At 52.5% G+C, this 19,753-nt stretch overlaps 1 protein-coding gene across 13 annotated transcripts in view; it reads left to right on the forward strand.

Annotated features, from left to right (window-relative positions):
- Camta1 (calmodulin binding transcription activator 1) overlaps nucleotides 1-19,753 on the forward strand; it is a 734,954-nt gene that overhangs the window by 353,037 nt on the left and 362,164 nt on the right. For all 13 annotated transcript variants that reach the window (XM_063235416.1, XM_063235417.1, XM_063235418.1 and 10 more), the window contains one exon: nucleotides 15,383-15,518. In XM_063235416.1, coding sequence (XP_063091486.1) covers nucleotides 15,383-15,518 — 136 coding nt within the window. The remainder of the gene's footprint in view (nucleotides 1-15,382; nucleotides 15,519-19,753) is intronic.

Raw genomic sequence — 19,753 nt, forward strand, 5'->3', positions numbered from 1 at the left:
ATCAGGCTCCTCGACCACAGGGCTTGGATTTACGAGCTCCGGAGAGAGGAGGGGCAGAGGTGGCCAAAGCCTTGCAGCACAACTCACGCTCCAACCTGTCAAAGTCCCGGGCAACTTGGAGGCTGCATCTGCGAGGCCAGGATGGTGTCCAGGGCCCTCTGGAAAGCCTCAGTTGTGCCTGCCTATCTGGGCTGCATACAGATTGGACTTGGGGGGTTTATTCATCTCCCAAGGCTGTTGAAGCTACTCAGAAAGCCTCCTCCAGTGCAAGGTGGGCTAGGCCCTTTCGGCTGGCATCCAGTCTCCATGCCTCTTTAACCTGCTTCAGAGGGAGATGGGATGGTCAGTGTGAGTGTGTGGAGTCCGAGGCCCCTACCCAAGAGCCCAGGGCCACCATGAAGGCTGGGTGGACTTAGGGAGGCTGGCAAACTCCTCTGGGGTTGGTGGCTTTGCCTCTGAGGAGGAAGGGACCATCACACGGGTCATGCCATGAGCTGAATGACCACACCTGCTTCCTGCCACTTGGTGTTTGGTATCATCAGGTTCTTAGGGGTGCAGGGCCACTGTCCCCATCTCCACTGGGCACCCACTGGCGACATGTTTGGAGACATAAGCCACGCTTCCAGGTCTTTGGGAGACGAAGATGCAGGGATACAGCCCTTGCCCAGGGCTTCCGCCTCCTGGGAGCAGGTGTGGGGCTAACTGGAATAACAGGGCGCAGGGCAGGGCAGGGAGGGCCCAGCTGGGGACCATGGCATGCTATGGGGTTCAGGAGATGGCAGTGAATTCTGCACCACGGAGGGAGGGGGACAGAGCAGAGGCATCTGAAGAAGCAAGTCAGAGTTTGGACTTTGGCCAGAGGCTGAAGCTGGGTTTGAAATAGCAGCTTTAATGACTCACAGCTGTGAGTTTTGGGCTCTCTGGGAATAAGACGAGAGTGCCTACGACCACACCAGGGCCGCAGAACACCTTGTGCTGGGGAGTGGGGACAGGGTCCCGCGGGCTGAGCCCTGATGGAGGGGGCTTTGCTCCCCAGTCCAAAGAGCTTCTCCTTCATCCAGGAGGGTGCAGGGTGCAGACAGGGGAGGCAGAGCACTCTTGGGCAGTGGGGGCTGGGAGGGCTCACCCACTGATCCGGGACGGTGCAAAGCTGGTCTTGGTGGCAGCGCCAAGGGCCCTGTGGTGAAGACAGGAGGCAGGGAGTGCAGGACAGGACGGGAGTCACCATCTGCCCCTCCGTTCCATCTGATGCCAGCAGTACCCCGAAAGTGCCTGGATCCTCATACCCTGGCCTCTGGGTGGGGCTCCCCCGAGTCTGAGTGACTCTAGGACAGATTGTGGCTCTTGCATTCTCCCATGGGAGCCAGACCTGGGATGGACAAGGTCAGGGGCGGGGGTGGCACAGAGGGACCTGCTGTGGGCTGCGTCCAGGGAGAGAGAGGAAGTGGGCCAGGCCCTGAGGGAGAGGGGTCAGCAGAGGCTCCCTTCTGGACTCAACTCTTCAATGACAGAGAATTTCATTTTTTCTCCTACTGCAAACTAAGAGTATACACTCCTTATCAAAATGTTGAGATGCTGATGGGCAAAAGGACGTAGACACCCCCGGCCCCATCAGGCTTGTGGTCACAGGATCCAATCATCCTGGTCTCATCCAAGTGTTCCCTGGGGCCTTTTGGGGGCCTGGTTGGAAATCCAGGGGTCCTTGGACCTCAGGCACCAAGTTCAGGGTTTGTTATTTCTGAACAGCTGGGTGAAGGCGGCTGGGGCTTGTGATCCTGAGAGCAGCTGACCTTGGTGGCCCAGAGAGGGGGCCAGAGAGAGGCCTGTGATCTGCGTGACCTGGGGTGATGCTGATTGGCCTGCTTCTCCCCTGGCCCTAGAGCTCTGGGTTGGGCCCTGCATCCTGTTCATGCAAAGCTATGCTTCTGGGGCTGTGGTTTTCGGAGCCCCAGGAGAACTGAGCAGCCAATGACAGTGCTCAGGCAGCAGGAGAGAGGGGTGAGGGAGGGAGAGCGGAGGAGAGAGGCTGCCTGGGTGGGTGCCCAGCAGCTTCCCGGGCCTGTGCTCTCTGCCACGGGCTGTCCCCAGGCCCTGCCCTCCCTGACCCACTCTGCCCGCATCCCTTCCCGGGAAGGCCCTTCCTTGAGAAAATCTCTTTCCCTGCTGTCTGCAGCCTACCACTGAGTCTGCCTGCCTGGGCACCCCAGTGTGGGCCAGAGGTCTCCCCGCTGATCTTGAGGTTAATCCTGGCCCCAGTTGCTGGAACTGGCCAGAAAGTAAATTGGGGTTTGGGCAAAGAGGAGCTGCAGGCCGCAGCCTTTCAGGCTCAGAGGGCAATGGGGGTCCAAGCCTGGGAGCCCAAGTCGGGGCTCTGGGGGAGAATCCGTGTCTCTCTGTCCAGGCCAGGGGCAGCAGGCAGGGCAGTGAGAGGCTTTCTGGATGCACGCCTGGGCCCGGTGGGGACCGCACTTCTCTAAGAGCCCAGCACCTTGCCAGCCCGTCCTCTCCTGTCCTGTCGGGGGGCTTCCTTCTCAGTGCCTTGCCCACCGTGGCGGGAGCCCGGGCCTGGCAGGTGCACCCGTGGTACCTGTGTGTGAGAGGGGGGACCCCGACCCACATGCCGAGTGAGAGCCCTGCGGTGGAGTTTTTCCCAGGTGCAGCAAGTGGTCTTGGGGTTCTGCCCAGGCAATGTCTTTACCCCTTGATGGTGGGTGTGAATTTGGAGCGAGGCAGAGGCCTTCTAGATTGGAAGAGGGGGAGGAGGGGACAGGCAGGCTGCATTCAGGGCATGGTGCAGCCCCAGCCCTTGTCCTGCCGTGCTGTGGCCTGGAGCCACTGGTCACCATGGAGGGGGCGGCGGCTCCCCATGGCGGGGAGGCCGATCTCACGCAACCTGCTGGGGTTGTGCAGACGCAAGGGCAGCCCGTTCAGCTCAGAACAAGCCTGGTCTCTGCCCTTGTGGCGATTCCAGGAGCAGGAATGGCCCAGCCCGCCGGGCATCGTGGCAGGGGGCACACAGGATGTCAGGGGAGATGTAGCAGGGGCCCCACTGGCCACCGGCCACTTCTGCGCTCCCAGGGGGACAGGCCCATCACAGAAAGTGGGGCCTGGGAGGGATTCAGGCCCAAGCACCCTTTCTCCATCCTCGCCTCCAGCCCCTCTGCCCTGGCCTGTCGGGCTAGGGTTGGCTGCAGCTCTGGAGGACACGGTGTGGTTTCCTAGCAGGGCCAGGGTGTGGGCTGGAACTCCCCCTGGCCAGCAGGGCCATGGCCTGCTTCCCTGCCCCTGCCCAGTGAGTCACCTGTGCTGGGCAGTGCCCAAGGCCTGCCACTGTCAGGAGAAACTGACATTCGCTCTCCCATCCTGTTGGCTTTGGGAGGAGAAGCGCGGTTTTTATTTTAGAGTTATGTTTTGCACTAAAGACTTTAAAAAAAAAAGTCACCAGACAAAACAATCCTATTTTAATGCACAGAATTCCTATCTTGGTTTGGTTTCTTTGTAGCACTTATCTGCTTTTTAGTTTGTTTATTGGTCTACTTTTCCCTGGACTACAATTTCCCTGTGGACCGTGACAAGCCATCCATCAGCCACTGTGTCCCAGCATCTTGGACCCACAGGACACTCTCAGGGCAAAGAGAGGGACAGTATTCCCAGTGACCTCTCTGGCTCCACCTGGAAGAGGACTCTGCCTAATATTTACACAGCCCCTTTCTTTCCCTGCCCGTCTTTCTTTTAATAGTTATGGATTATGGAAAAGAAGAACAAAGCCCATTAAGAGGTTCCCCTACATTTGATTTGAGGAAGTTTTTATCAGAACGGCTCCATTTATTGGCCTTTAGCGGGCAGACTTATTCGCTTCGCACAGAATGAATATTGCCTTGTCTCCTTGAGAAAAATTGATTTCAGGCAAGCAGGAGAATAGAAACTCCCTCCTCCTCCTCCTCCTCCTCCTCCTCCTCCTCCTTTTCTTCTTCTTCTTCCCCTTCTCTATTTCTTTTTCCTCCCACGGAGACAGAATTTCTCTCTCAGGGAGGTGGAGGAAACAGGAATAATTGGACCAGCAGCTAATTCCCCGGGATTCATTGTCTGCAGTGCTCCCGCCAGAATGTGGGCCGGCCGCCTTGAGCTGCCGCTAAGGATAAGTGACAGCAGCAACAGACCGTCGCATTGAGATGTTTAGTCCTTCCTGGGAAGAGATGACACGTTAATTTTCATAAAATATTGGTGTTGGCATGTGATGGGCGGGGGCCCAGGTGCGCCTGGGCTCCGTCGGAGGTACGCGCTTCGGCCGGGTGTGGATGCCAGGCTGGACGTGAGCCCACACTGGTGTCACCCCGGGATGCTTGCATGGCTCCGTGGGGGCGGGGCCTCCCATAGAACCCAAAGAACTGAGGCGTTTCTCCTCTTCCTCCTTCTGTCTTGACTGCCCTTTTGTTCTGTGCTTCCCGGTGACCGGCTGCTTTAAATATAAGTGATGTTTTCTACATGCTTGCTGGAAAAGCTGGTTTCTTGACTCCTTCACTCACTTGACGAGCGCTTGCAGAGGGCTTGCTGTTACCAGTCAGGCAGGCGGAAGGTGAAGAGCAGGCTGCAGCTGACCCCCGCCACCCTGCTGCCGAAAGCACCCCTTCTTGCCTGGCTTTCCTCTCTTCCATCTCCAGCCTAGCTATCACTTTTGGGGGAGACAGGAGGCATAACCCCCCCATACCCTCTGAACGCAGCCACTCCCTCACATTCGCTGCGCCCCTGGGCTTTTCTCCACTGCGTTTTCCAAAGTTGCATTTGCTGGGTTGTTTAGGCTGCCTTGGACACTGGGTGGGACCTCTCCTAAGACCCTGAGCCCAGATGGTTGTATTTCCCCATTAATTCGTGTCTTTCATCAGACTTGGGATAGACAGCACCTCCTGCAGGAGCACCTGTCACTCAGGCCGCCGGTCCTCCCGCTGCGTCTCCCAGCCCTGCCCTTGCCCTTGTCCTGGGGCCCTCCGAGCGTCTTACCCAGGCTCCACTGGGGTGTGCTGCTGTCTCTTCTGTAGTTCCATCCCAGGCACCCTCTGTTGGTGCCTTTGCCGTGGCTCCCACCAGCCACTGGGAACACACCCATTCTCCTATCTCCTGGGGGCTCCTTCCCCTCTTCCAGCTCTGGAACCTGCAGGGAATGGGTCTGTTCGAGCCATGCCCTTCTCATCCCTGGATATCAAGCCTCATATCAGCATGACTGGACACCCAGAAAGCCCTGTATGGACACTTGGCCCATAATAGCTGCTCAGTAAATATTAACTGAATAAATCACTGGATGTCATAATAGAATTTCAAGCCGAGCCCCTGGGGGCTCTGGGAATAGAGCCATTAATGAGTCCCTCCAGACTTGCTCTGGACGGATTCCTGGTCATTATCCTCTCTCTATACGGGTAGCCTTTTCTTTTCAGTGACCTCCAGCGACAATTTATAGGAATAGAACTATGGCTAGCAGCCTGCATTTAATGATCCTTGGGAAATACACATGGACTCTGCCGTTGAGTTCCAGAAGCCCTAGCCACCCTGTCTCAGCCCCCGACGTGCACATCTTGGCCTTAGAGAAGAGGATTGGGGCGCCCTTGACCTCTTATGTGGCTGTCCCGGACTGGCATCCCTTGTGGGCTTTTGCCAGAATAAAACAAGATCGTTTTATTACATAAAGTGCTAGTTACCAGAGAGTACTGTTAGCTGTCTCCTTTTATTCAGAAGAATGAAAACACGCACCATGGCAACCTCAAAGGAAGCTCCGAGTTGCACGGACTCTTGGGGACCTGCTCCTCTAAAACGGCCTGATGGCGGGAGCCATGTGGTGCAGGGGAGGCTTTTAGGCCTAAGAAGCCACCTGGTTGTTTGTTCTCTGATAAGAGAGCCTCTTTTACCATTTTCAATTTGCCCTTGTTTTAATGAAAAGAAGCTGAGGTTGGACCGCCCAAGAAGGAACTAATCAAATAAAGCAAATTGGTGTTACCTTTTCCTCTCCCTTAGTACTTCTATGGCTCCAGCTGGAATTTATTATGAAAAGCAATTGGTTTTCATATCTGGCTGATTGCAGCCCGGGCCGGGCCTGACAGTCCCTTCTTCCCCATCATTCTGCAAAGAGCCTGGAGTGGCCACCGGGTGGCAGGGAGAAGACACTGGATGTTTGTGGCCAGCTTTCTTGTCCCCCAACTCGTTAGGACCCTATAAATAAGTCCGGAGAAGACCCTGGCTGTGGGCTCATAAAATAGCTCCTTAGGGGAGTTAGGGTGGCTTGCTAGGGTTCCATCTGGCTTGCTGTCAGCCTCACTGGGGCTGGTCATCAATTAGCACTTCTGCAGGGTTTGTGTGAGAGGGAGATAAGCGGAGGAGACATACCTTTACCAGAATTTTCCCTCCACTTGCAGTAAGAGGAAGAGGCAGGAGAACAGCTCCTTCCTCTGTCTGGAGCGCTGTGCAGTGCCAAAAGTGTCTCAGGGTGTTGCTGTGAAAAAAAGCGGTGTCTGAGACCTGCCAGGGACTTGCAAGGGACATGTAACCAGGCGTCTGGCAGAGCTGCAGTGGGGACAGGTCCCTGGTTCTGCTCTTCCCTCCTGGGTGACCTTGGGAGAGTTTCCACCCTCTCTGTGCTCCAGGACAATGACACCCATCTCCCAAAGTTAGGGTGGGCCTAAAATGAGTGTAAAGGGCTCTACTGCTTAGTGAACAGCAGCTCTCCTTGTTGTCCTGGTAGTTGTCATGGTTACTATTGACATTTTGGTCCAGGCCACCTACCTCTGATGGTGCATGTAAATCAGCCCATGCCATGGTAGAAAGATCACAAGGAAAGGGGCAGGTACATAAAGCATGTCTGCTGCAATTAAGGTGGCATTTTCCATTTCCTAGCTGCCCACTGGAACGGAAATTTAACACCGGCCCTGTGGTCTAGGACGCTGCAACCCACGCCCTGTCACAGGGCTGGGCTTTACACTCAGGGTGGAGGCCTGTAGGCAGCTGGAGTGGTGAGCCGTGCATTTCCCCAGGAGGGCGGGAGGGAGGGCTCCGAGCCAGAGAGAGGAAGGGGCGAGCTGCCCCAGGCTTTGGCTCTGGCTGGAGAAAGAAATCTTTGAGCCATTCGATGTTTAGAATCTGGTGGGTGCTGTTCACAGGGTCCTGCACAGGGAGCAAGGACATCATCTGCTCCTGAAGGGACGCTGCAGGCATAGCTCTTATGACGCCAGCAGCTGGCCGGCCTCTAAGAGCCCACCGTGCAAACTCTGTCACCTCCAGGCCTGAGTAGGCGCTGGGCTTAGGGGATCTGCAGGTCCCCCAGATCCCAGCTGGGCCTCTGTTCTTGCTCTGATGAGGTCAGTGGCTGTTGTGGTTCTGGAAATGATCCCTTAGTGACAGAGAGAGTGGGTGTTCCAGGAGAGGGGCCACAAGATGGGGCTGCTTTGGGCACCCTGAGTTCTAAATTGGGACCCTGGAAAGAATGTTCAGGTTTCATGTTTAGGTTTCTCCCAGCCTCGCATTCTGCACCCAGTTGCTCCGTAATTTGTATTTAGTATCTGCACACAAACCTCTCCAGCACTGACCACCCCTCTAACCCCCATCAGCCCATTTGTCTACATAATTTGAGAACATGCCCCTCCCCAGAGTGCTGAAGGGGTATATGGGCCTTGTTTCTAGGGAGGGCATCTCCCCAGTAAGTACCCCAGCTACACCCCCTTGTACCATTTCTATACTGTCACTGTGCCCATCGTTGTAGGGGGAGTCTGCAAAAGAGGCCGAGTCTGTTAGTGTTAGTCATAAAGCACAGGTAGTGTGTGGACAGCGCACTGGGAATCCTGCATTCACTATGGGCCCCTGCATTGCAGAGACCAAGGAATTTGTTCAAAATTATATAGCACATAAAGCAGAGCCAAGATTTATGGTGTCACTTGGGTCTCACTCCAAATTCCATGACCACTTTCTCTGATGTTGTACCAGGAATTGAACTCATGACTTCATGGTTGCCAGGCAGGTGCTTACGCCCCTGAGCTAGACCTCCTGACCAGTATCGCTTTCTTTTAAAAGCATTTCGTTATGGAAAATGTCATGCATTCACAGTGCAGACAGACTGGCAGGATGAACCCTCATACCTATGTCCGTCTTCAGCTGTGGTCAGCACGTGTCCAGCCGCGTTTTATTCATGCAGTGCATCCTTCCACCCCGACCTTATTTTGATGTGTATATCAGACACTGTGCAACCCCATCAGTGACAATATTAATATATATCCGAAAAGTTAAGATGTCTGTTAGAAAATACTTCTGCACTATGATGATCACTCTTCAAAGTTCATCACTCCAAATATTAAATATTTAGTCACTGTTCAAGATTCCACCCCTGCCATACAGAGGACTTTCAGCCAGTGACTCGGCAAGGTCTGCACATTGCACTTGGTTATGGATTTCTTTGTGTCTCTCAGTCCCTGTGTACCATCCCAGCACTCTTCTGCTCTGGTTTTCCCTCTCTCTTACCCTTTGTCTGAGAACTGGCTGGAGAAGCCAGGTCATTCGTCCTACAGAGCTGTCGTCTGGGTTTTGCTGTCATTGTGTCCATGGCATCCCTTGCCATGTTCCACTGCCCTTGAGGGGTCTTTATAAAGTGGAGGTTAGGTCCAGATGTCTAATTTCAAGGTCGATTTTTTAAACAGCAAAATGTACCCCTGCCAGATACCTACTACCCCGTTGTCCCTCTCCTGTGATGTCAGCCATTGTTGTCGACCCATGAATTCATTCAACATTATGAGACGGAGACGCTCAGCTCTCTTATTTCTTCCTCATTTACTAACTGGAGGGCTTTCACGGAGAAGTTCTTTCTCTTCCTACCTAGTAACACACGAGAAATGTTTCTACAAGGAAGGGAGAATGAATGCCTGATTCTCTCTGCACCTGTGAGTTTTTTTTTTTTTTACCTTCTCATTTTCAAAATACAGTGGTGCCTTAGATCGTGAATGTTTTTGTTGATGAACAATTTGATTAGCAAGCAGAAGCATTCGGCAAAGGTTTGCTTTCGTTGCACTGGGTGACAAACATGACAACGGTCATCTTTCCTGCACAAACATGAGTGTGGCCATCATTTCCAGAATCACGGCATGAATCAAGTTCCTGAACTAAGTACCCCTGTAACGTGTTGGGTCATTGCCATCCTCCAACAATGAGCAGCTTGTTTGGGGTCATTTCAGGGTCATTACGAACTCATGGATTTAAACATATTAACGTGTGTTAGTCCGTTGCAGTGATTATTTTTATTGATGCCCGGTTTTCCCATCTTTGGCCAGTGGAATCCTGTTCACTTTGGTTCCTGAGTACTTTCTCCATTATTTAAGTCTTTGGTGCTGCTTTTCACTTAAAGTCAGGACAAGGCAAGGCTTTGATCTTACTATTTCTGCATGGCACTGGAGGTGCTAGCCACTGCAATAAAGCAAGAAAAAGAAATAAAAGCTATTCACGAGGAAAAGGAGGAGGTGAAACTATTTTTATTCACAAGTGACTTGATTATAGATGGAGAAAATCCTGGAGAAGCTAGAAGAATCCTTATTAGAACTAAAGAGTTTAGTGATGTCACAAGATAACAGATCAACATACCAAAGTTAATTGTATTTCTTTTTTTTTGCCGGTACCGGGGATCGAACTCACGACCACCTGCTTGCAAGGCAGGTGCTTATGCCGCTAAGCTAAATCCCCAGCCCCGTTAATTGTATTTCTATGTGGTAGAAATGAGCTGTCCAAAAATGACATTGAGAAAACAATTCCATTGATAAATAGCATTATAAATAATATACTATTAGGACAAAATTAATTTATAGATTTTAACACCTGTACACTAGAAATTATGATATGGAGAAATTAAAGACTCACAGAGGTGGAGAAGTATTCCTTGCTAATGGAATTGAAAATCACTTCTTTGGCAGTGATTGGGAGGCCCACTATTAAGATGGGAATTCTCTCTAGATTGATTCTAGATTAAATGCTCTTCCTGCCAAAACATCAGGAGGCTTTTCCCTCACCTCAGAAACTGCCCAACTCATAATAAAATGTGAAGAATTTAAAATAGCCAAAATTTTGACAAAGGTCAAAGTCAGAGGCTCTATAGTTCCTGATTTCAAAAGTTCCTACAAACCTGCAACAACCACAGTGCATAGTGTTGGCGTAAGAATGGGGCGGTGGATCTGAGTATAAAATCCACACATAAAACCTGCTGGTTGTGAGTCAGTTTATTTTCCTCAAAAGTAAGTCACTAGCATTGGGTAGGAGGACCGAAGAGGCTCTTTTCTTTTTTTGAGCAACTGATATGGGGCAATTTGATGACAGTATAGCAACGACTCAGCTTAGACACCGGCCTCAAATCATACACAGAGATTAATGCAAAAGGACCCATCTGTCTAAAGGTAAAAACTAAAAATAAAAAACTCTTAGAAGACAATATGAGGAGGCCCGTAACCTTGGGTTGAAAAAGTGTTCTTAATAACTAGAAGTACTATTCCTTAAAGAAAAAGCCAAGAACTTGGACTTTACCAAAATGGAAACATATTGCTTTTAAAAAAATCACTAAAAAAAGAAAAAGTATTCACCAATCATTTATCTGATGAAGTCTTATATATGAATTTTGCATAAAGCACTTACTATTCCTAAGTGAGAAGGCAAAGAAAGCAATTCAATTAAAAGGGGGCAGTAGGTTTCAATAGACATTTCACCAAAGAAACGATATGAATAGCTAACAAGGACGTGTAAAGATGCTGGACATCATTAGTCATTAGAGAAATGCAAATGAAAGCCACCAAACACCCACTAGGCGGCTAGGCGCCAAACACAGGCTTTGCCAAATGCCAGGGAGGAGGCGGAGAAATAGGGTTTGGTGGGGAGGGCAGGAGGTGCTGCCGCCCAAGGGAGAGTTTAGCAACTTCATTGTTATGTAATCCGACTGCCTCTCTTTCACGTAATAGTGTGAATTTTGAATCATGGTTAGAAAAGCTTTCTTTCCTCCAGTTGCTGAGGAATTCCCTTAGTTTCTTGGAGTGTCTATGTGATTTTATTCTTTCCATGGAAGTGATCGGCCCATTTAGAATCAAAACTCCTGTAGGAGGGGAGGAGTGGCTCGAATTTCACGTTGTTTTCCATATTCCTGTCCAGGGACCTGGTATCCATTGGCTTGAGCTCGCTGGCTTGTTGTGTTTGCTACCTTGTCAGTGACTGTATGTCTGGGTTTTCTGTTCCATTCCATGGGTCCGTTTACCCATGTGTTGAGTTCATACGAATATAATAAAAATGAACGTTTAAATTTAAAAATTTAGTGCAGTAAAAACCACGTTGCCATTAATCCCCCTTGGACTATTCCACCATCACTTTATCGTCCTGTCATTTCTGCTACTTCTGAAGCAGTCCCGGAAGGCTGCTTTCCTAAGCGCCCAGAGTTGTGCCACCCTGGTTGCTGAAATGTCCCGAACTAATTGGAAATGTTTCCCTTTCGTGGTCATTTTGACTCTGAGGAAGAGCCAGAGTCACAGGTGTCACAGCCACTGAATTAGGGTGGGTGATAACGCACCAGGCTGTTCTCGCAAGGCCGACTCTGTGTTGGATGCCACCTGTTAGCTGCACGCATTGTGGTTCTGACCAGCTGTCCTAAGGATACGCCTAAAAGGACTCGCAGAGCTGGTGTAGAAAGCGGCGGCAGCGATGGGATAAGTGCGCTGAAGTGATGGGCGGTGGCGTTTTGAGGAGGATTAATGCAAATGTGTCTTTTACCATAATAAATTTAAAAATCTAAGCAGTCCCTGTATATTTTGGTGATACTCATACTTTTAAAAATATGCAGGTTTTACAGTATGTGTTAACAGCCTACAGTAGGTCTAGCTCTGTATCTTCGTCATCTTCACTGGGGGTTATCTGACTATTCTTAGTGTTTTTTGTTTCCAAATAAACTTTATAATAAAAATTTCCAAATTTAGAAAGAAGGTGCTCTTTAAACTATATATAGATTTTAATTTTCTTTGTCTCTGTAGTAAATGGGACTTCCATTAGTCTGTCTACCCATCTGTCATCACCAGCTTATATCTGAATTTTATACCTACTTCTTCACTGTTGTAGTTTATAGTAGATTTCCGCTGACTCCGTGATGTGTTTTGAGGGAGTTCGACCAGCAGTCGAACTCAGGACCTTGTGCTTATGGGGTAGGTGCTGTGCCACTGAGCTGTATCTCCAGCCCCCTCCGTGATCTTTGATCCCATTGCATTGTCACTGAGTTTGCTTGCCGTGCAGGGGACATTGAGGGACTCCCTGAGGCTCTCTTATGCTGTCATCCTGACACACGTCCTTCTGGCTTCTCCCAGAGGTGGATCTTGAGAGGAGGATTTGAGTGTAAACAGACCCCAGATACAGCAGTGGGGAGTGTGGAGGTGAGAGGAAGAGGAAGAATGCAAAAAAAGGGACTCTTCCCCCGCCAGTCACCGCTGAGGGCTGCGGAGTGCCAGTGGGGAGCACCCAGAGTCACCGCAGCAGCGGATGGGGAATCCTGAAATCCACCCTCCAGATCCTGATCCCATGGTGACTGTGATTTCAGAACACTCAGGATGACCCAGCCAGAGGAAATGGGGTTGAGGCCCAGCCTGGCCCACAGTCCATGCTCAACCTACTGCAAGGGGACAATTGTCTCCTGCTAGAAGCTTCCTGCTAGAAAGGCTGATTGTGCGCAGATGGCCGGTACAGGCCTGGGTACGGTATAGATACGCACACATGATGATGTGCCCCACAGGCAGAGGCACACAGCAAGGGGCCGGAACCAGAAAGCGTGACAGCGTTAGGCCGCAGGCTCCCTGGCCTCCTCCACGAGGTCCCTGTTCTCCTCCCTTCTCTGCACTGCTCAGTGTCCCCTGCCGGAGGTTGCCTGGAAGTGTGTCAACCTTGTGGCCCAGCCCATTGGCTCCTCCTGGAGCCGTGCGTCATTTCCCTCCATCCTGTGAACATCCTTTGCTGGGAAGGCACATGGCCTCAGGGACCGTGCCCCTCGCAGCCCGTCTATCTCCCCATCTGCCATTCTCAGGACCTGGAGCAGGGTGAGGAGTGCCTTTCCGTCACAAAGAGAAGAAGCAGGGTACTGGAGCCAGAGTGATGCAGTGCGCACCGTCAGGCTGCTCCCTAGTCACGGTTAGGGTGCCGATTCTCTTAGGAAGCCCCTAGTGCCCTGTGGGATTGGGTCCTGATCTTGGAGTCAGATGCCAGGCTCATTGGTGGATGCCAAAGAGTGGGTCACATTGAATGGATGCAGCTGTGATTCCAGCTGTGCACCTGGCAGTGTCTGCAGTGCCCTCTCTCTGGGCCGTGCCACTCACAGTGTGGGGAGACTTGGCCTGACAGTGCTGATGACCACTGACCAGGTTTGGACAGGCCAGGATGGGGCGCCTCACAAATCGCATCTTAGCGTGGTGAGGCTGGGTTGGCATGGGACTTCTCCAGCAGATGGGTTTCCTTTGACGGGGCACCCCTATAGCACCCCATCGGAGTTACCCTTTCTCCTTGGAGGGGACAGGCCACACACGGGGCCTATCTGTCGGATTCCATGCATTCCTTTGCTTTTTCCTGGGGCAGTGACCTTGTGCACGGTGCTGTAGTTGGACCCTGGGGGCCTCTGGGCACAGGAGGCTCTGAGGATTCCCCCTAAGTACCTGGAGTGGCTGACTCAGGGAGAGTCAGGGCGACCGGGCCCCTCCCCGAGCCTGCCCGCCACTTGGCGATGAAGAGGGATTGTAAGGGCTTCAGAGCAGACTTGTAAGCGCAGACAGATACCATCAGGTGGCTGTGTGTGACAAGCGTGGGGAGCTGTTCCCCGATTGTTTTAGTCAGTGCAGACTTAAGGAGGAAACCAACACTGACACAAACCAATTGCACCCTGATCGGGAAACAATGGAGCGTAGGGAGTCACCGCTGAAGGTCTGTGATTTCCCACGGAACTGCATTTAGTCATATTGCTGCTGAAACGCGCAGTCAGGCTGGGTGGGAACTGCAGTTAGCGGCAGTCACCCTGCCGTGATTCTGTTTCCCTCCAGACAATGGAATATTAAGCCATCAATAGCCGATGTTCAGTGCCCGATGGTGAAATGGCCCATTGTTCAAAAAAAAACAGGGAAGAGAGAGCTGGTGGACGCGGCCCCAGCTGCGGCAGGATGGCTGGCATAACTCTTTCCTCGCCTCTGCGGCAGCAGCAGAACTCAGAGACCAACGTGCAGGAGGAGAAAGAGCTGCTGCATTTGCCTGGTGTGCAGGGAGCTCCCTCACCTTGGCCGAGAGTGAAATGGAGAGCTGGCCTTGGCCACGCACATGGTCACTGTGCCGCGGGCCCTCCGTGCCCTGGAGCCCTCCACGCTCAGGTGCAGGGCCCCAGGGCTGTGCTGGCTGGAAGGCTGGAGCTGCCCGCACCTGCTGCAGCTCTGTGCTGGAAATACCTCAGCACAGCATCTACCGCAGCTGTCAGGGGCCTCGGCTCTTTCTGTCCTTGGTGTTTCCAAGCCCAAACATGTGACTACCGCCCTCTAGACGTGACCACAGCAACCTTCTGCTCTCTGTAGTGGATGTGGCTTTTTTTTTTTTTCTAGAAAAATCCAAGATTCTTTTTATTTGTTCTTTTAAAACATCCCAAGAATGGCCATCCTGCTGCTAGCATTTAGCAAATGGGGTGACTGTTTCCCTAAGACGCTGTGGCTGTGGACTGAATACATGACCTCACCTGGCACGAGCTGAGACCTCTGACAGGCGAGGCCCAAATGGGAACGAATCAGGTACTTAGCTTGCTGGGAAAGGAAGACTCGGATGCGCCTCCATATCTGGCGGTAATCTAAATGCAGGCCATGAATCAGGAGCATTTGGCCTCGGCGACTGGCTCTTCCATTGGTCTGTTCTTAACATAGTCATCTAGCGTCTGCGTTAAACTTATTTATTTCCTAATGCTGGGTGATGGATTAAAACATGTACAGAAAATCCTTCTACAAGCGATAAGATATTGCAGCCTGCCATGACACCCCTGGCTCTTTCTGCTTCTCTCTCAGTTTGGGCTACTTTTCAGTGCAGAGCTCGGGCCCCCGCGTCGTATATCCTGATTAGTCGGTGTGTATTTCTAAGGAAATGTTTTTTCTAAAACCTATCATTGACACATTTAATTCATTAGGTACCGAATCCACAAGCAAATTTTGGCTGGCCATGAAACATGGTTAATCCAGGGAGCTGCAATAAAAGGTGAAAAATTATGTCCCAGCAAATGTGGAATATTGCTTTTTTTTTTTTTCCTGTAGAGACTTTTACTGGTCTACGATATCTTTCTTCATAAATTTTTCTTCTGCTTGGTTCTCTTGGTAACTTAACCATTTGTTGTTTCCAGACCACAGAATGGCTCAATGATACTCTACAACAGGAAGAAAGTGAAATACAGGAAAGATGGGTATTGCTGGAAAAAGAGGAAAGATGGGAAAACGACCAGAGAGGACCACATGAAACTCAAGGTCCAGGGAGTGGAGGTAAAGAGCAGAAAAGGTTCTCTTGTCCCCAAATGTCATTTCCGGGCTACCATGGAGAATGGAATTGTGGGAGTAATTCGATGCAGTCACCTCTTTGAAGAATGTTTGCTTGCTGAGACCCTGGGCTTTGCTTTTGCTTCCCTGCCTCACCCAATAATGACAGCCGTGTGGTTCCCAGTGTCACTGGGCATCCTGAAGCCCTGCCTTTCTCGGGGGTCATTGATGTATGAAGGGGGATTTGCAAGCTGCCTACAGAATTGCTTATTATCTTTGTGCAAAGGCCTCTCCTGCATGGAGAGTTTGCAGGTGTCAGGGTGGAGGGGAAGCGACTTGAGGAACTTTTCTCTCGAGGTGCCCCAGCCTCCTCCGTGGAGCTGGTCTTGTCCCCTGCCTGTCCCCAGCAAGGCTTCACTCCCACTAGGGGACAGTCTTCCAGCTCCCTCTGGGTGTTTCAGGCTAGAGCACCACAGAGCATGCATGATCCTTGCAGGGCTGGGGTGGAGCTGGCATCTGTGGAAGCATCTTAGGCTCTTGGGCACAGCTGGGTTCTGTCCCCGGACGCAGCCTGATTTCCTTCCTGTCAGTCCCCCTGCTGCTGATATCCAGCATTTGAGGGTCTGAGCCAGGGCCGCAGTGGCAGAGGCAGGGACCTGCTGGTTACCCAGAACCCACTTCTCTGCATGCCTAGCCACCTTCCCCCAGGAGCGCGGCAAGGGCTGTCTTGGGCCAGGAGTGGGAGCTGGCTTGTAACACACCTGGTGTCTCGAGAGCGCCTGTCTGCACTGCAGCTGTGCCGTGTCCCTGGCATGCTGCAGTGCTCGTGAGGACCAGAAGCCCACCTGAGTTCTGTGGTTGCCCTTCCACAGTGACACGCTCCGCAACACACCTTGTCATGATTTTCTCTGTGTTAATCATTCGCTTTTGTGACTATAAAAATAGCATCAAATGGCTTTTATTACATTACCCCACGGAGAGAGATAACTTCAGTTTTAGACGCATGTGTTTTTTTTCTATACCCAATAACAATGAACAAAGGAAAGCCCCGATCCGAGGGATTCCAGTTCCCTGTGCTCTTCTGTTCCCAGGGTTTGTGCAGCCTGGTTTAATTGACTGCAGGGGACATTAAAATGCAGATTACCTGAACATGCTGCTGGACCCACCTCTAGGATCGTGACCAGGGACAGTGCTACCTTATCAGCCCTCCTCTGGGGAGTGTGGAGGCCGGAGTTTGTCCTCTTGGGGACACTCTTATCTCTCCAAAGGAAGACCAGGTGCAGGGTGAGGGAGAGTGGGTGGGGCCCAGGAGGAAGAGACTGCTCTCAGTGGGACTTAGAGGACCCACAGGAATTCCCCTAAAGCCAGGCAAACAGCCCCACACCCGCAGGCCTCTGGAATATTTCATCTTTAGTAATACGTAAATCAGGGACTTCTGGTTGTAAGTAACAGCAGGGTGGAATTCGTCCTCAGCAGCAGCTTGAAAGCCCAGGGAAAAAAAAGCCACAGTTTCATTTTCTTCCCTTGTGTTATAAATTAGAATTGTCACCGGATGGAATCAGAATGATGTATGGCTATTTTTAGGTCATATTTATGTTTGGAGTTATTTGTGGTTCTCACACTTACAAGCTGCCACCCGGCCCCTCAGAACAGGAGGAAGGAAAAAACGTGCAGGGGGTAGGGAGACTCCCACGACTCGGGGGGCCGTGCGGGAGGGGGGACGGGAGGACAGCCTCAGATGCCTCGGCTGATGACACTGGGAGCTTCGCTTCCAGATTCTTACAGAGGGAGGCCGCGTGCGCGTTGTCCCAGGTCAGCCCGCACGAACCGGTGGCAGCTGCGTTAGTGTGGCTGTGTGGTGTCCACAGGTGAGACAGGAGCCGTGTCCCTGCCCCACAGACTGATGACCAGGTTGAGGTGACAGCCATGGCTGTCGATGAAAATCACAAACAGTGCTGAGAAGTATCAGAGCTGGGCTTTTAGGAAAAGCGTCCCGGGCGTGGATAGTGCCCTGCAGCGGTCAGGGACGACCCTCGTGGACACAAGTTGAACTCCTCAGGCTGTGGCGGGTCTCCCTGAGTGTGTGTTTGTGGATGTGTAGTCTATCTGCTGCCTCCTTCTCCTGCTGGGTGATGTTTCCGTCTCTCCCCCACTGTTTAACAGCTCTGTAATATTCCACTGCGGTGGACACCGAGCTCTTCCCCTGGGGTGGACCTCCAGCGGTTTTATACCGTCTTGTTGCACACGTGAGCAGCCTGGCCCAGGAGCTGCCGGCTTGTGTGGTTCCGGTTTCAGTGTGGCTGGGTGCTGCCGAATGGCTCCTAAGTGACTGCACTAATTACATGCTTGCTGGCACTGGAAACTCCCGCTTCCCATGCCCCCTCACACACCTACAGATGAAAGATGGCACCATCCAATTTGGATTCAAGGTTTTATTAATTATTATTGTGGGCATGGCCACTTCCTCCGGGTACTGGGAGTCTTTGGCAGTGAGTGCTGTTCCGTGGGTGTGCGTTTTGAAGCAGCCCTGGAGAAGGACCCCAGATCTCAGGTGCATTGCTCCTGTGCTAGCTCCCATCAGGACCCAGGTGGGGAAGCCCAGAGAGCAGGGTTTTCCACCCGCTTTCTCTGTCATTGCCCCAGCCGGGGGACAGCGTCTCTCCAGCTGGGGCCCACCGGCCAGGCCCCTGCAGGAGAAGGAGCGAGGTGGGCAGGACCTTGCAGCTGGGATTGTTCTACCACCGGAGCTGGCTTCCCCAGTTCAAGGGTGTGATGAAGATATTGGGATGTGCGGCTTAGCATGTCACTTGCTCTAAGCCTCCCCTCAGGGCAGGAGCATTCGCAGCCCTGGGCCTGAAGGGGACGGCTCAGCCTCAGAGCGTCTTTTGTTCTGAGGTTGGGGCCTGGGGTGCACACGGATTTTCCCAGTCAGGCCCAGGGCGGGGGCAGATGTTTCTGAAGCCTCCGAGCTGCTAGGCCCCTGATTAGCTGCCTTGTCTTAGGGGCTGGGAGAAGCCAGCTCGATGAGGTTGCCAAGGAAGACTACGCTTGCTTGGCAGGGAGGGAAGGGAAGGTGGTCGTGATGTCAGTGTTTCGAGGATGAAATCTGAGTCTGAAGGGGGTCTTGCTCCCAGGTAGATCCTGCCTGCCTGTCTGGGGAGGCCCCTTAGGGGTGGGGTGGGGGTGCCCTGAGAGCAGAGGGCCAGGTTGGCATCACTGCTGTGCCTCCAAGACCACCAGAGTCCTGAGTCACATGCACCAGGTGGCGTCAGCCAGGGTGAGGCTGACCTCTGGGCCGGCTGGAAGACTTCTCTCAAGTTCACTGCACTTGCCCTCTGTCCCCAGCAGCTGGCAGGGAGGTTCCGATTCTGCAGTTCACCCCTCTCCTGAGGCTGGCTCTCTGATCTTCAGGAACCCCACACCTTTGCTGCTGGGGCCCCCAAAGAGGTGGGAACTACCCCCTTAGTCCTGGGACAGTCACAGGCTCGTGAATCTCCTGTGTTCCAGGTGTAGGCCTCCTCTCCTCTTGAAAACGGCTGTGCAGAGAACACATGATTAAACCATTTCAGAGAGGAAGGCAGGGAGCCATGGAGAGGGTTTCTCCCTGCCACCACAGGTCAGGGGCAGGCCTGGCTCTGAACGAAGCCCTAGACCGGCTGCCCGGCATCTGGGTGGGGTCTGTGGACCTCACATCACAGGTGTGTTGGATCACCACCTCCCTCCATTCATCAGCCCGACACTGGGTGTTTCTACCCGCCAGCCTGGTGGCAGGCCCTGAGGATGCAGGAGTGCACAGAAGGATAGACTGGGCCCCAGGCTTGTGGGAGGCAGAAAACCAGGCACGCAGCCCGGGTGAGCCTGTGCTGGAAGATTTGCGAGGCCCTGTGGGGGGCACATGGCGGCGGGTACGGCCGATCTGGCCTTAGGAAGGACGTGGACAGAGGGAAGCAGGGACAGCAGGAGCTGGAGGGGCAGCAGGGCAGGGATCGGAAGTGGCAGTGAGTGATGGTGGAATCTGTTGAAAAGTGGCTCATGTGACCTTAACCAGCAGCTGGCCAGCTTGGTGACCGGCCAGTATTTCTTCCAGCCCTATCCACACCAGGTGCCCACTGGGGATGGGGCTCTCTACTGTGTGCATCTGTGTGTATGTGCACGTGTGTGTGTGTGTGTGTGTGTGTGTGTGTGTGTGTGTGTGTGTGTGTTGCTAGGAATCAAAACCCAGGGCTTCACACGCACAGGCT

Source organism: Cavia porcellus, unplaced genomic scaffold (assembly GCF_034190915.1).
Source record: "Cavia porcellus strain 051 isolate PalLab524CR breed Dunkin Hartley unplaced genomic scaffold, mCavPor4.1 scaffold_25, whole genome shotgun sequence".
Classification (NCBI taxonomy): domain Eukaryota; kingdom Metazoa; phylum Chordata; class Mammalia; order Rodentia; family Caviidae; genus Cavia; species Cavia porcellus.